The 15,796-nt window shown below is 40.1% G+C and overlaps 1 protein-coding gene across 2 annotated transcripts in view; it reads left to right on the plus strand.

Annotated features, from left to right (window-relative positions):
- The window catches only part of LMNB1 (lamin B1), a 58,256-nt gene extending 42,904 nt beyond the window's left edge, over nt 1–15,352 (plus strand). For both annotated transcript variants that reach the window (XM_025389082.1, XM_025389081.1), the window contains 4 exons: nt 598–702; nt 3,774–3,893; nt 10,652–10,759; nt 14,553–15,352. In XM_025389082.1, the coding sequence (XP_025244867.1) occupies nt 598–702; nt 3,774–3,893; nt 10,652–10,759; nt 14,553–14,594 (375 nt within the window). In that variant the 3' untranslated portion in view covers nt 14,595–15,352. The remainder of the gene's footprint in view (nt 1–597; nt 703–3,773; nt 3,894–10,651; nt 10,760–14,552) is intronic.
- The last annotated feature ends 444 nt before the right edge of the window (nt 15,353–15,796 follow it).

Consider the following 15,796-nt stretch of genomic DNA (forward strand, 5'->3'; position numbering starts at 1 on the left):
GGGTTTCACCATGTTGGCCAGGCTGGCCTCCAACTCCTGACCTCAGGTGATCCACCCGCTTCAGCCTTCTGAAGTGCTGGGATTACAGGCATGAACCACCATGCCCAGGCCCATTGACCCTTTTTTTGAGCCCCTTATGCTTTCATGTATGAGAGCTGAATGCGGGCAGAAGTGGGACAGATGCAGAAGGAAAATGACAGATTTTCTTCTGTTTCTAAGCTTATGTGTCTATTTTGAAAGCTTGAAGTAATCCAATGCTCGATGTTTAAAATTGTGATTATGACAGCTAGATAGTATTGTAAATTTGAAAGACCCACCTTATCTAGCAGTGAATTTGACAATTTGGTTCATACCCTTTTTTTTCCAGTTCTGTCCTCTTTAAAGTTAAGTACCTTACTAATTAACTCGTTGTTGAAGTTACTGTTTGACAAAATGACAAAATCATGTTTTCTTTTTATAGTAGGAAAACCTGAAACGTGGGAAGATGACCGTAAAGCGGTCTTAGTTTAACTGCCTGTATGGATTAATTTATTTGATTATTCCACAACTTTCTGTATCTCTGAAGTAACACCCTCCCTCCCTCCTTTCTGTGTGTAGGATCAACCAATGGGAGGCTGGGAGATGATCAGAAAAATTGGAGACACATCAGTCAGTTACAAATATACCTCAAGATATGTGCTGAAGGCAGGCCAGACTGTTACAGTAAGTGAATCTAGTTATCATTTAATTTAACTTCATTGTGTTAACAAAGTAACTCAAAAAGTTTTTTGGCTAAAAGAGAAACATTTTAGAAATGGCCATTAAAGCACTTTTTATATTATTAGGTCATTACAAGTGCTATAAAAGATTTTTAAAATTCTGTCTTACTGAGAGTAGTGAAGAATTGACCTTTGAATTATTTTTATCTTGTCTGTTCCAGGAGATATAAAAGCTATCTCTTGACTGATAGTTGTAGCCCAGTGTCATTCAGGAGACACTGCTTGGCATAAAGAACTGTTAAGAATCTAGCATTAACGTATGTCTATAACAGCAATCTCCAGCCTTGGGTGAGCTTCAAAATCATCTGGGTAGTATTTTGGTGTTCAGGCCTTACTTCACCCTTAGCTATCTTTGGGGTTGGGGTAGGAACGTAGGTTTTGAATAAAAGTCCTTAGATTATAGGCACCCTTGTAAATTATCACTAAGTGGCATTCTGAGTCTTGATTTCTAATTGGTGTGTTCTGAAATACTGCATCTTTAATAGTTACTGAAATGTTAATTAGCTTACTTTTTAGAGAAGTATGTTTCATTGAGTAAACAAAAGATTCTTTTGCTTTTACTTAGTAGATAGATTTAGGTAATGATAAAATATGTTAACTTTGATATAGATTTCAAAGAAGTCACTCTTTTCGTCCTAAAAGAATGTAGAGGTGACTGTCTCTTTCTTTTTATATATTCTTCTTTAAAAAATATTAAACATGTGTTTTAAATGTGTTTAAAATTTTATGTTGATACATACCTTACTATTGACGATCAAAGGCTCAGACTTCTCTTTCAAAAGGTATGTTCGGAGAGCATGATGCCACTTTGTGAAAATATCAGATGCTAATTTGTTAATAATGGGTAAAAATAGGATCAACTATCCTAACTACAATATCCTTTCATCTCTTTAGTAATCACTATAGTGAGAGAAAATTGCTCAGTCCTATTATATGTCTTACAGAAGTTGTATACTGTGGTAAAAAGAATCTGACATTTTAGTTCAGAGGATTCAGAATTGAGTGTGCTCTCTATCTCAAAAGTAATAATATGGAAGCCTTATGCCAATCATCTACTTTTTCTACTGGGTATACTACCTCAGGGACTAAATACATGGATTCTAGAGGTCTAGTGGAGAACTCAATTATCATATAAAATAATGTGATACTTTTTTTCTTCAGCAACTGGCATTAAATGTGATAAGCAGCTCTTTGGAACATGGTAGTGCTAAGTGGTCTTTCTGTAAAATTGCAGAGGCAAAAGCAAAGATCAGTTTAAAATTCTAGAATAGAAATATGAGAACCACATGTGTAATTTTAAATTTTCTTATAGCCACATTATAATAAAGACATGAATTTTAGAACTATATTTTATTAAACCCAATATATCCAAAATATTGCTTTAACATGTAATCAGTCTAAAAAGTCAGATATTTTTACGTTCTTTTTTTTTTTAAATTTAGCTAAGTCTTCAAAATCTTCAGTGTGTTTTAACCTTACAACACATTCATTCCAGGCTAGCCACATTTTAAGTGCTAACAAGCCACATTTTGCTGCCGTATTAAATGACATGGCTATAGGACATACTAGTTTTAGGTTAAATTAGCCAGCAAGGATATTGACATTTTATGATGATTATTAACATAAACCAACTATTTGATTACATATAGGCTAGTGAGAAATAATGCTTACAAGTAGGAAAACACTAACATTCCACATCATCTAAATGTTGGACCAGATTCAGTTCTTTTTTTCAGTTTCATCCCAGTTAATATCTTGTGCCCCTGTCCATTTGTAATGCTGGTGAAAGATCTGGATTCTTCAGGTGAACATCTTAAGAAGTAAGGGCTGTCTCCTAATCAGTAATTCGTAGATTTTTCTCCTGTTACCACCCCCACTCCCCATCCTTTCTTTTTTTTGATAGAGACAGGGTTTCACCATGTTGCCCAGGCTGGTTTTAAACTCCTTTGTTCTAGTCATCTGCCTGCCTCGGCCTCCCAAAGTGCTGGGATTACAGGCTGGAGCCACTACACCTGGCCCCCATTGAAATATACTTGTCTTTGCCATCTTCAGCTTTCCTTTTGCAGTCATAAAGTCTTTTATGTTATATAACAATGTATGAATTACAAACTTTTCTGTTTGTTTGTTTTTAAATGATCTTTCTAAAAGATCAGGGCTAGTAGTATCCCTGTAGCTAGAGGCATTGAGCTTCCTAGAGGTGTAGTGATTTGTCCATAATTCAAACCTAGGCTTTCTGACTGCCAGGTGTTCTTTACTGTATCCATTCTTTTTTGCCAGTAGATATATAAAAAGAATTTTCATGCTCACGAGAAGGAGAATATAATTTCTTTGTTTGGCCTATTTCAACAGCAATTATATTTTCCCTTGAACAGCGAGTGATTTATCCATTTCCAGCATTCTTTTTGGAGTGCAGTCTCAGATACTCTAGGGTATTGTGACACTGTCTCTGTTTGGAGATGTACCAGTTTCCATAAGATTATTCTAGATAGGCTGTCTGCTGCAGAAGGTCTCTTTATTTCTTGCTGTAGGCAGCCAGAGAACATTATTAGAGGGAGTCACAGAAGGCTGTCTGACGTGGAAGGATGGCCCATAAAACCCACAGAGTAATAGAATACTGAGGCTACCATTCACTGAGTTAGCCAGCCACTGAGTGTGGGTTATCACTTGGTCTTTTCAATAATTCCACCTGTTACAGGTGCCATTTCTGCCCTGTTTTATGGATGACTAAAGGAAGGTAACTTGCTCAGGGTCAGCTGGTGTGTAAAGGAACTAGGATGTGAGTGTAGGCAGTTTTACTTCAGGGCCTTATGTATCATCGTCTTCACTTATCAGATGGGGAAGCTGAGGCCTTGAGAAACTCTGTGAGTTCTGGCCACATAGCTATGTATAGCACTCTGTAGCGGGGGCATAGTTCTCAGACTTTTAGAGTCAAGTGTTTGAGTCTCATTGCATTGCTGTCATTGGCATGTGGGAGAGCTGGGTTCTGGGTGTGCTAATATCCTTTGATTTTTACAGATTTGGGCTGCAAACGCTGGTGTCACAGCCAGCCCCCCGACTGACCTCATCTGGAAGAACCAGAACTCATGGGGCACTGGCGAAGATGTGAAGGTTATACTGAAAAATTCTCAGGGAGAGGTATGACCAGTTTATCAGGACCACCACAATGTTAATTTCACTTGAAAGTTCACTGTGCAAGTATAATCAAGATCAGATTGAAACGTGCAGTAACTGATTGCATAAACAGACCAAAGCTGCTAAGTAAATTGAACTGAAGCTGTCTTTAAATTTTAGGAATAAATAGGAGTGTATTATAGAGTACGGATTATTAGCACAAGCTCCAGAACAGATTGTCTGTGTCCAGTTTCTGTTTTCACTGCACATTAGCTTTCTGACTTTGGGCAAGTTACTTCACCTCTCTTAGATTTCTCATTTAAAAGTGGATATTAATGACACAATATCAATGAGCTAATAATAAGAATGAGACAGTACTTGGGAATGCGGAATAGTGTCTGGCATAGTACATTTATCTAGTAAATGCTTACATTATTGTTACTAGCTCTCAGAATGTTCATGAAACTGTGAGTTTGAAGACTGTGGAATGTACATCTGCTTGGAGTGTGTGTTTTCAGTGTGTCAGTCTTAGAATCCTTGTCAAAGTACCTTACCTTCCCCACTGCCATGTAAAGACACTGCATATACCCCTACCAATAGTAGTCTAAAGCAGCTAAAGTGTGCTTTGAAGCTAGTAAAACATGGCTTCCTCCTTGTCTTTCCCTAGTGAATCACCTTATCCAGGTGCTGTACAAAGCATCACTGAGCCTCTGTTTAGAATTTGTTGCGATTGCCATAAACAAGTTAATGGAGCTTGTGTTGTGAGTTCAGGATGGTTTGTACTTCTCATTTTCCTTTTAGTTGTAATACTGCTTTTTCATCTTGCCTACCATGAGAGCTGTAAGTTGCCTTGCAAGGGAGCCATTGGTCATAACCTTGTTCTGACATGCTTACTGGTTCTGACCTTTTCACCCAGTTTCCAGGCTGGTAGGCTCTGCTGTTTTGTACCTTACAACCTGACTGGGTATGCATTTCAGTCTGAGTGGTACTGAAAGGAGATATGTAGTGGGAATGTTAGACTGGCAAACCTGGTACGGAAGCTAAGCATATTTACAAGTGCAGGGTTATTCATTTATTTGGAAAATCCTGAGTGTGTGCTATGTGCCAGCCACTTTGTGTTAGAAATAAGCAGGAAAAAAGCCACACGTGGTTTCTGGCATCATGGAGCCCACATTCTAAAGAGAGTAAGGGAGCCAGGGAATAAGATAAAGTGACTTTCTGATAAATGTAACAAAGATAAACTGTGGTATCAGGCCCGGTACGGTGGCTCATGCCTGTATTCCCAGCACTTTGGGAGGCCGAAGGTGGGTGGATCACCTGAGGTCAGGAGTTAGACACCAACCTGGCCAACTTGGTGAAACCCCGTCTCTACTAAAAACACAAGAATTAGCCAGGCACGGTGGAGCGTGCCTACAGTCCAGGCTACTCAGGAGGCTGAGGCAGGAGAATTGCTTAAACCCAGGAGGCTCAGGTTGTGACGAGCTGAGATTGCGCCACTGCACTCCAGCCTGGGCGACAGAGCAAGACTGTCTCAAATAAATAAAGTAAATTACAGGACTTGCTGAATAAAGTTCCTCAGAAGAGGGTCCAGAATTGAGCCCTAGAAAATAGTGACATTAGGAATAAGAGCAAAGGAGGTAGTAGATGAAGCCAGTGAAGTCAGAGGAAAATGGTATGTGATGTCAGGAAAACCAAGGGAGGAAAGTGTCTGCGAAAGATGGAGTGGTCAGTGGGTCAAATCACAGCGTCCCCTTAGGGGTTTTTTGTCTGCTCCCATAGTGCACAGGCGGGCCTCTAACCTGCGTGGTGCTCATCACATTGTTCTCGCTCACTGGAGGAAGCGCACTGAGGGCAAGGGCCTGTTCTGGTACATCCTGGCATCATGCCTGGCACATAACAGGAATTCAGGAAGCATTTACTGGATGCATTTAAAAAAAAAAATCAGACATGGACCATGACTTACGTTCCAAGAAATAAAGCAATAGCAGCATTCATTATAGGAGTCTGAGATGCCTGCATAAAAAGTTCTGTTCATGGCCATCTTCCCGTCTATGCCTTACTGTAAACATGTCTCTTGCGAAACATTGTTAAGAGTAGTAATTTGCTCAGATAAGACTGAAAAGCACTGTTATAAGGGGTACATGGCAGATTAAATGAACTTTCGTGACCCATGGAATCTAGTCATTATTTCTTTCTTTTTTTTTTTTTTCCTGTGTAAAAGTGTGTTCCAAGTTAGAGACAATGTTATAGGAGGGTATTTGGAATAGAGCAATAGGATTAAATGCCCCCAAAAATAGATACAGTGACATGAACCAAGTACCAGATATTATGACATGAGATGCATCTTCAGACAGTATTACTAGTATTACTGATGACATATTAGTAAAGCTAACTGAAGCTTAGCTCCACTTCATAACTCAAACATTGAATATTAGATTATTTGATTGGTTGCTTGGTCCATTCTTTTTTTTTTTTTGAGAAGGAGTCTCACTCTGTTGCCCAGGCTGGAGTGCAGTGGTGTGATCTCGACTCACTGCAACCTCCGCCTCCCAGGTTCAAGTGATTCTCCTACCTCAGCCTCCTGAGTAGGTGGGACTACAGGCACGCACCACCACGCCTGGCTAATGTTTGTATTTTTAGTAGAGATGGGGTTTCACCATCTTGGTCAGGACGGTCTCAATCTCTTGACTTTGTGATCCACCTGCCTTGGCCTCCCAAAGTGCTGGGATTACAGGCGTGAGGCACTGCGCCCGGCCAAGGTTGGTCCATTCTTTTAACAAACTTCTACTACCTTTGGCTTGCGAGGCTCTGTTTTAAGTGAGTTCTGTCAGAATTGAGGAGAGAAAGTATTATGAATATAGGTCTTATTTCATTAGACATTATTCATTTAATTCAGTAAAACCATATTTGTCAGTAGGGACCAGACCACATTAGCAACAATCTATAAACAATCCCCGCCATAAAGACTAGTTTGCAGTAAGATTGTTGGTAACTGGCTTAGTCAGTTTTGTTTTTTATGTATTTTTTCCTCTTGCTGGGGCATTGGAAATATCAGAAAACCCAATTAAACTGGCTTAGAAATAATGGGAATTTTGGGGGCTCACATAATAAAAAATTTAAATAGTGGACCTGATCCAGTGGCTCACAGCGTGTCCCCGGGGATCTGTCTGTTGTCTCTCTTCTGGTTGCCTCCCTTGGGGACACAGGATAGCTGCCAGCTGCTCCCAGAGGTACGTCTTTTCTATTTGCTTTTTGTGGGAAGGTGCTGTTTCAAAAAAATGGTCTTTATGGTGGAGTTTACAGATTGTTGCTAATGTGGTCCGGTATTACTGACAGATAAACATGGTCTTACCCAATTAAATGAATCCATACCAAAAGTGACTGTCTAATGAAATAAGACCTGTATTCATACCACTTTCTCTCCTCGTTCCTGACAGAACTCTCAGAACAGCCTAGCAAGCAGAAGGCAGTAGAAGTTTGTTAAAAGAATGGGCAATCCAGCTCACCAAATAATCTAATATTGAGTGTTTGGATTATGGAGGGAAGCTAAACTTCATCCCCTGTGAGGCACCCATCCTGGGCTTCACTCACACTGGACTAGGGTGGGTCACGTGCCTGCCTGTAAACCAGTTTCTGGAGTTGGGAGGGTGGAATTAGATCTGAAGCCTTCTTCCTCCCCTTTACAGCCACATCGCACTGGGCTGCTTGTAACACACGTGTGCTCCATGGGGGGGGGTGCACCCAAGTAAACCGAGGGGCTCTTACCCAAGAGGGAAGGGGCACTTACCCAGGAGGGAAGGGGCACTGGGTGGTTAAAAACAGCAGATGTCACCATGGCAAAAAAAGAAAAGATGTTTTTTATGAGAGAAATAAAAAGTTAAGCAGTCCTTCCAAACTTTCCAGAATATAGATATAATGGAAACTTTTGTATATGCAAATGATTACTTATATATGCAGGGATGTAATATATAAAATATAAAAATCATCTTTCATCCACATAAGATCGCCCTGATTTGTAGCATTTCCTGATTTCTGTGGTGTAAATACTCCTACCATGGCTGATGCCAGGCTTCCAGCATTATATGACTGAGCACAGAGCTGTGCAGGGATGAGCAGCATCAGCAGGTGCAGCTGGCTCCGGGCACCACTGCACAGATCAGTGCACCTTCAGGTGCCCAAGGCTCTGAGCAGGGGCAGACCAATGCTACGTTTTATAGAGAGAATAAAGCCTATCATGTAAGACCATTTATGTGGACTTTTCAGGACACGTGGGGTAAACACATTTATTTAGTAACATCTTGACTAATAACAATTTCCTTGGTCTAAACCTCCCAACAGCTTTTTGGTTCTAAATTATTATTATTTTTCTACCTAGATTTTTAGACATTAGCTCACGCATTTTTTATACAGACTTTCTGTATTAGATTAGTTGGTTTTTGCATGTTTTCAAATGAAAAGTGCTTAATAGCAGAGTTACACTTAAAGTAGTTATGTTAAGGTAATTCATAATAATGAAGATGGGCAAGTTGCTGTTTTTTGAGCTTCTCATTGAGGCTAATAGTCTTAAGTTACATCATGAGCCTTAAGAGCCAGTGTTTGCATATGGGATGTATACCACGAGCTTCTAGAAGCTGGAATGTGGTAATTTTGTTATAGAAGATTTTATTTGACTCGTTCCTCATTTTAAGATGAGTTGAGAAAAGCTGGGTACTCTCAAAGTTTTTTAAGAATTTATTTTCTGCTTTATATGCTGCTGTCTCCTAGTTGATATCTTGAATGGTGGTTGATCTAGGGAATCACATTTGTTTTTTATTACTAATTTGGTTAAAACACTGATATTTTTGAAATGGCTATTTCTGTTTGTAAAGATAGACCAGTTTCACAGAATTGAACTTACTTGCTAATTGAGAGACTCAGAATGGTCCATCTTCCTTGGTCCTGCAAGAGTAATAAAAAATCCACAAAATACTACTCTGCCACCTCACTTTATTTACAAAACACATTCTTGGGCATATTTCAAATCGAAGTCTCATTTCTGTGACACTGGGTTTTGGTTTTCTTTCTCTGCCATTGTAAACTAGCTGGTCTGTGTTAGATAAGCTTTTACTGAAGTAATATTGTGTCTTCCCCTGTAGCATTCTCTTTCTTGAGTGACCTCAGGACATGGGACAGAATAAAATTATATGCTCTGCAGCACTCTTGAGGACACACTCATTTACTTGCTGCCAGATCGTCAGGTTAGCCTTGTACTTAAGCAAAAACACTGCTGCATTTGTGCCAAGTCAGCATTTTCCACAGGAACGTAATCTGTATTTGACCTTTTTAGTAGAAAATGGAAATAATTGCTTTCTGTCATACCTTTAGTGAATGATAGGAGACCTATTTCTGTACAGAATACATTGGAACCTCACTAGTCCGTTATTGGTAAATAGTGTACAGTGTTCATCTGTCTTGATTTTGTTTCATTCAAGAGGTATCAGTTGCTGAAAGGAATGAAAGGAGCTTGTCCTTTCTTCTCACTCATCAGGTGGTCCTGTTGCTGATGGTCCCTGAGATCACAGTTGGCTTCCAGCTTCTCCTAGTTGATATCTTGAATGGTGGTTGATCTAAGGAATCACATTTCTTTTTATTACTAATTTGGTTAAAACACTAATATTTGTGAAATGGCTATTTCTGTTTGTAAAGATAGACCAGTGTCACAGAATTGAAGTTATTGGCTAATTGAGAGACTCAGAATGGTCCATCTTCTTTGGTCAGCATTTATTTAGCACCTTCTCTTTGCCAGGATGTAAAATCTTTAAGCTGAATTAATGTTGAGTTGTATAAAGAATTTAGTATGTCAAATAATTTGTAGAATTCTTAGTAACAGAATAGTATAAAAAGCAGTGGAAACTTCTCAGCAGGTATTTCAAATTGGATGACACTTCCTCCCCTGTAGGAAATATGGAAGGTATAAGAACTGCTACTAGTTATGCAGAAATTTCAGTTCATTAACCAGAAAGTTACTGATATACTGCTCCCCCGACCCCACCCCTTTAAAAATAATAAACAGGGGCTGAGTGTGGAGGCTCATGCCTGTAATCCCAGCACTGTGGTAGGCTGAGGTGGGTGGATCACTTGAGGCCAGGAGTTCAAGACCAGCCTGGCCAACGTGGCAAAACCCCATCTCTACTAAAAATACATAAAAATGAGCTGCACGTGGTGGTGCATGCCTGTAATCTCAGCCACTGGGGTGGCTGAGGCATGAGAATCGCTTCAACCTGGGAAGTGAAGGTTTCAATGAGCCGAGGTCATGCCATTGCACTCCAGCCTGGGTGACAGAGTGACTCTGTCTCCAAAAAAAGGGATGAATAATAGTAATAATAATAAACAGAAATGCTGTCTCTTTTCGTTTTCTTTTTTGAGACAGTCTTGCTGCAACGCCCAGGCTGGAGTGCAGTGGCGCGATCTCAGCTCATTGCAATCTCTGCCTTCTGGATTCAAGCCATTCTTCTGCCGCAGCCTCCTGAGTAGCTGGGATTACAGGCACGTGCCATCATGCCCGGTTAATTTTTGTATTTTTACTAGAGACAGGGTTTCACCATGTTGGCCAGGCTGGTCTCAAACTCCTGACCTCGGGTGATCTGCCCGCCTCGGCCTCCCAAAGTGCTGGGATTACAGGTGTGAGCCACTGTGCCTGGCAAGAAATGCTGTCTCTTAAGCAAAGAAAAGGTCCCTCTCCCCCGCACTTGGTGATTCTAAGTGTGTTTTTTAACTTAAAAGTAAACTACTATTGTTTTTAGGAGGTTGCTCAAAGAAGTACAGTCTTTAAAACAACCATACCTGAAGAAGAGGAGGAGGAGGAAGAAGCAGCTGGAGTGGTTGTTGAGGAAGAACTTTTCCACCAGCAGGTATTACTTTATTTATTTAATATATTTATTTTAAATTTTATTAACAGAATTGCATGAAGACCAAGAGTGTGGTTGGGTTTTTCCCCTATCAGTTGATGAACCAGAGCAGTTATCTACCAAGTGGGGTTTGTATTCCCCAAAGGGATATTCAAGGTGATACTTTAGGGTACTGGAAGAATATGTTGACACTTTTATTTTTATTTTTTCTCATACTACCAAATTTCAGTTTTGTCTTTTGTTTTCTCATGTGCATTATGTGTTATAGTAAAACATGTCTATGGATTGGATGTTTTGCCCCCAAACTTGTTTACTCTGTGGGGTTCTATGATTAAAAAGTTCAGATCACTAATTTAGAGCAAGTATCTGCATATAAACTTTAAAAAAACAAAGGAATATTCAACTTCAGTGTGAAACACAATTCTTGCTCTATTAAGTTCCTAATCATTGTCTAATTGCAAGATAGATTTTAGCTGATGGTTGGGCTTTTGAGAGCCCTTGAAAAAAGAAACTCCAAACTTGGTTTTAATTGTAATTAAATTGGAATTATTAATAACTAATGAGCCTTCAGTTTATATTCTCAAGCTGTTTGAGTCTGATCATTAATCAAAGTGTCTACCCTTATCCTGAGAAGACTTTGTCTCCATGGCTCCAGATTTTTAGTCTTAAGTCTGCTTTGCTTCATTAGCCTTAGTCCTGATCTAAATAAACACTGTCTCATGTATTTAATCCCCAGGGTTGAGAACCACTTGAGGTGGGTTGCATGAAGTAGCATGAATTTTTTACCTGGATGCCTTCTCGTACATTTAGGAGGAATATTTTAAAACATATACATTACACTTAGCTTACAAGAAACAAGCACAAGTTCCATTTTCTGGAACTTCGTAATTACTAGAAGTAAAATAATTATGTAAGAGATAACTCACAGCGTCAGACAAGTGGCTCAGCATGAGTTATAGCATGTCAGATGCTAGAGGAGGTACTCCAGGCCAGCAGAGTAGTTGAGAAGAACTCTGGGAGGTGATGCTTGTCCACTAATTGAAGGATGGGTAATTATTTGAGTATTGGAGAGAAGGCAGATGATGGTGTTGTGAGGATGTTGGAATTATCTGTTGCTTCATTAACAGACCACCCTAAAGCTTAGTGGCTTGAAATAGTTGATTTCTTACTTCCCATAATTCTGTGGTTTGACTGGGCTCAGCTGGGCAGTGTTTCTGTTCCACATGCTGCACACTGAACTCAATCAAGCAGGCTGCGTTCAGCTCAGAGGTTGACCTGGGCTGGAATATCTTTTAGGTCTCTTTCTGTGTGGATTTCTACCATTTAAGAGTTCAGCCAAAGCTTTACAGCATGGCAGTTGTCTAACAGAGTAAGTGGAGAGTACCAGCTTTCTTTTTTTTTTTTTTTTTGAGACAGAGTCTTGCTCTGTTGCCAGGCTGGAGTGCAGTGGCACAATCTCAGCTCACTGCAACCTCCGCCTCCCAGGTTCTAGAGATACCCCTGCCTTAGTATCCCAAGTTGCTGGGATTACAAGCATGTGCCACCACGCATGGCTAATTTTTTATATTTTAGTAGTGATGGGGTTTCACCATGTTGGCCACGACAGTCTCGATCTCAGAGAGTACTGGGTTTCTTAAAGGTTGGGCCCTTTGTCCCTTCTATGACATTTTCTTAGTCAAAGTTATGAGGCCAGTCCAGATTCAAAGTGGGGGTAAATAGTCTCCCCCTGTTGGTGGGAGGAATGGCAAAGAATTCATGGTGATCTTTAACTCACTACAGAGGATGTGTAAAGACTTAACGCGGCCGGGTGGTGGCTCAATGCCTGTAATCCCAGCACTTTGGGAGGCCGAGGCGGGCGGATCACGAGGTCAGGAGATCGAGACCATGGTGAAACCCCGTCTCTACTAAAAATACAAAAAGTTAACTGGGCACGGTGGCGGGTGCCTGTAGTCCCAGCTACTCGGGAGGCTGAGGCAGGAGAATGGCATGAACCTGGGAGGCGGAGCTTGCAGTGAGCCGAGATCGCGCCACTGCACTCCAGCCTGGGCGACAGAGTGAGACTCCGTCTCAAAAAAAAAAAGACTTAATGCACCAAGTATATCTGTTCATTCAGTTATTTTGTAGGGTTTATGTGAGAGAGAAATGAAGTTGAAAGATTGGGATTAAACTGGCATAGTCTGGAATGCTTAGGGATGTGGCTTCTGTACAATTTGGAACAAAGGAGAAATTAAGACTGCATTTAAAAATGTCACTGGCCAAGCTGAATCAGAGGGACTAACTCAGAGGGGAGATTCCAGAGGCACTGAGGGAATATATAATGGAGATTTATTAAGGCTTAGTGACTAAACTTGAGTGTGAGAGAAGAAAAAAAATAAAGATGTCCGGCCGGGCGCGGTGGCTCAAGCCTGTAATCCCAGCACTTTGGGAGGCCGAGATGGGCGGATCACGAGGTCAGGAGATCGAGACCATCCTGGCTGACACGGTGAAACCCTGTCTCTACTAAAAAATACAAAAAACTAGCCGGGCGAGGTGGCAGGTGCCTGTAGTCCCAGCTACACAGGAGGCTGAGGCAGGAGAATGGTGTAAACCTGGGAGGCGGAGCTTGCAGTGAGCTGAGATCTGGCCACTGCACTCCAGCCCGGGCAACAGAGCAAGACTCCGTCTCAAAAAAAAAAAAAATAGAAATAAAGATGTATGAGGTTTTTAGCTTGTGTGATCATAGAAAATAATGATACCGAGGTTCATAAGAGGGAAGATGGAAGGGCAGAACAGGTGTTTGAACTTCGTATTTGAGAATGAATCCAGTCGCGTTTTGAATTGATTAGAAGTATTTTGGTGACCTTCAAAAAACTAGTTTTAGTTCAATCAGTGGTGAGTCACAAGTCATATTGTGAGGTTGTATGAAATTAATGAGTGATAAAGAAATGGATAGAGGAGCCACGTTGACTTCACCTTGGAGGACAAATCCACTGCAGATGGCTTGGGGTGTGTAAGTTCAGGATCAAGCAAGCTGTAGTCTGCGAATGTGCTTGTTAAAGCTGATCCACTGATCTCCTGTTTCTTAAGTTATCAAAGGAAGTTATTGAACAATGGTTTTCAAATTGAGCTGCATATTAGAATTACTTTAAAATTATATATAGATAGCTACCCTTTCCCAGTAAAATGAGAAATTCTCATTTGATTGATCAAGGGACCTAGATCAGAATTTTTTGTTAAACTCCTCAGGATCTGAATGTGTAGCCAGAGTTGACAATTACTGTTCTGGAATTTGTTGGAGGAGGGGTGAGTATTCTAGAAAAAAGTCCAAAAAGAAGGTTAGAGGCCAGACACAGTGGCTCCTGCCTGTAATCCCAGCACTTTGGGAGGCCAAGGGCAGGTGGATCACTTGAGGCCAGGAGTTCCAGACCAATTTGGCTAACATAGTGAAACCTCGCCTCTACTAAAATTATAAAAATTAGCTGGGTGTGGTGGTGATGCACACCTGTAGTCCCAGCTGCTTGGGAGGCTGAGGCAGGAGAATCGCTTGAACCCAGGAGGTGGAGGTTGCAGTGAGCCAAGATTGCACCACTGCACTCCAGCCTGGGCAACAGAGTGAGACTGTGTCTCAAACAAACAAACAAACAAACAAACAAAAAGAAAAAAAAAAGGTTAGAAAAGATGAGAGATGATAAAGGGCCCTTTTGAGGTTAGATAATATGGTTTTGTAGCATCCCTGCAGTTAAAAGTTTTTGTCTTATTTTAGAATACTGTCATCTGTTTCTTTAGTATTAATTTTTCCTTCTGTTTTCCTCATCAGGGAACCCCAAGAACATCCAATAGAAGCTGTGCAATTATGTAAAATTCTCATCAACTGTCTTCCTCAAAATAAAGAAGTATGGTAATCCTTACCTGTATACAGTGCAGAGCCTTCTCAGAAGCACAGAATATTTTTATATTTCCTTTATGTGAATTTTTAAGCTGCAAATCTGATGGCCTTAATTTCCTTTTTGACACTGAAAGTTTTGTAAAAGAAATCATGTCCATACACTTTGTTGCAAGATGTGAATTATTGACACTGAACTTAATAACTGTGTACTGTTTGGAAGGGGTTCCTCACATTTTTTGACTTTTTTTGTACGTGTTTTTTCTTTTTTTTAAAGTTCTGATGAGGAGGGGAGGGTGAATAAACCACTGTGAGTCTCGGTATAATTTGAAGATTGCTCCATCTAGACCAGCAATCTGCTCTTCATTATTCTCTGCTATATATAACGGTGCTGTGAGGGAGGGGGAATGCATTTTTCAATATACTGAAGTTTTGTACCGAATTTTTTTGTAATAAGCAATCAAGGTTACAATTTTTTTTAAATAGAAATTTTGTAAGAAGGCAATATTAACCTAATCACCATGTAAGCACTCTGGATGATGGATTCCGCAAAACTTGGTTTTATGGTTACTTCTTCTCTTAGATTCTTAATTCATGAGGAGGGTGGGGGAGGGAGGTGGAGGGAGGGAAGGGTTTCTCTATTAAAATGCATCCATTGTGTTTTTTAAGATAGTGTAACTTGCTTAAATTTCTTATGTGACATTAACAAATAAAAAAAGCTCTTTTAATATTGATGTACTGTCCTTTTTAACCCTTTAAAAACAGATTTTGAGGGGAGAAAAGTATTGTTTCAGTTTTGCTTTTGATAAAAATATAATTTGACTTTTTGAACTGGATTTTTCTTTAAGTCTTTGCCAGTTGAGGAAGATAAACTATTTTGGGTGTCTTTCTGTATTTGATTGTCAATAACAACAATAACGAAAGCAATAATCATAACTAATGTTTTTGAGTCAGATATCATGCTCAATGCTTTATTACATTTTTTAACTTATTAACAATAAGGCCTTTTAAAATTTGTTCAGGAAAACCAAATAGGGACAGTAGAAAACATTGAGGAAGACATTCCTTTTTTTTTTTTTTTTTTTAAAGACAGAGTCTCAACTCTGTTGGCCAGGCTGTAGTGCAGTGGCATGGTCTTAGCTCACTGCAGCCTTGGCCTCTCCTGGGCTCTGCCTCCC

The sequence above is a fragment of the Theropithecus gelada genome, chromosome 6, assembly GCF_003255815.1.
Source record: "Theropithecus gelada isolate Dixy chromosome 6, Tgel_1.0, whole genome shotgun sequence".
Taxonomy (NCBI): Eukaryota; Metazoa; Chordata; class Mammalia; order Primates; family Cercopithecidae; genus Theropithecus; species Theropithecus gelada.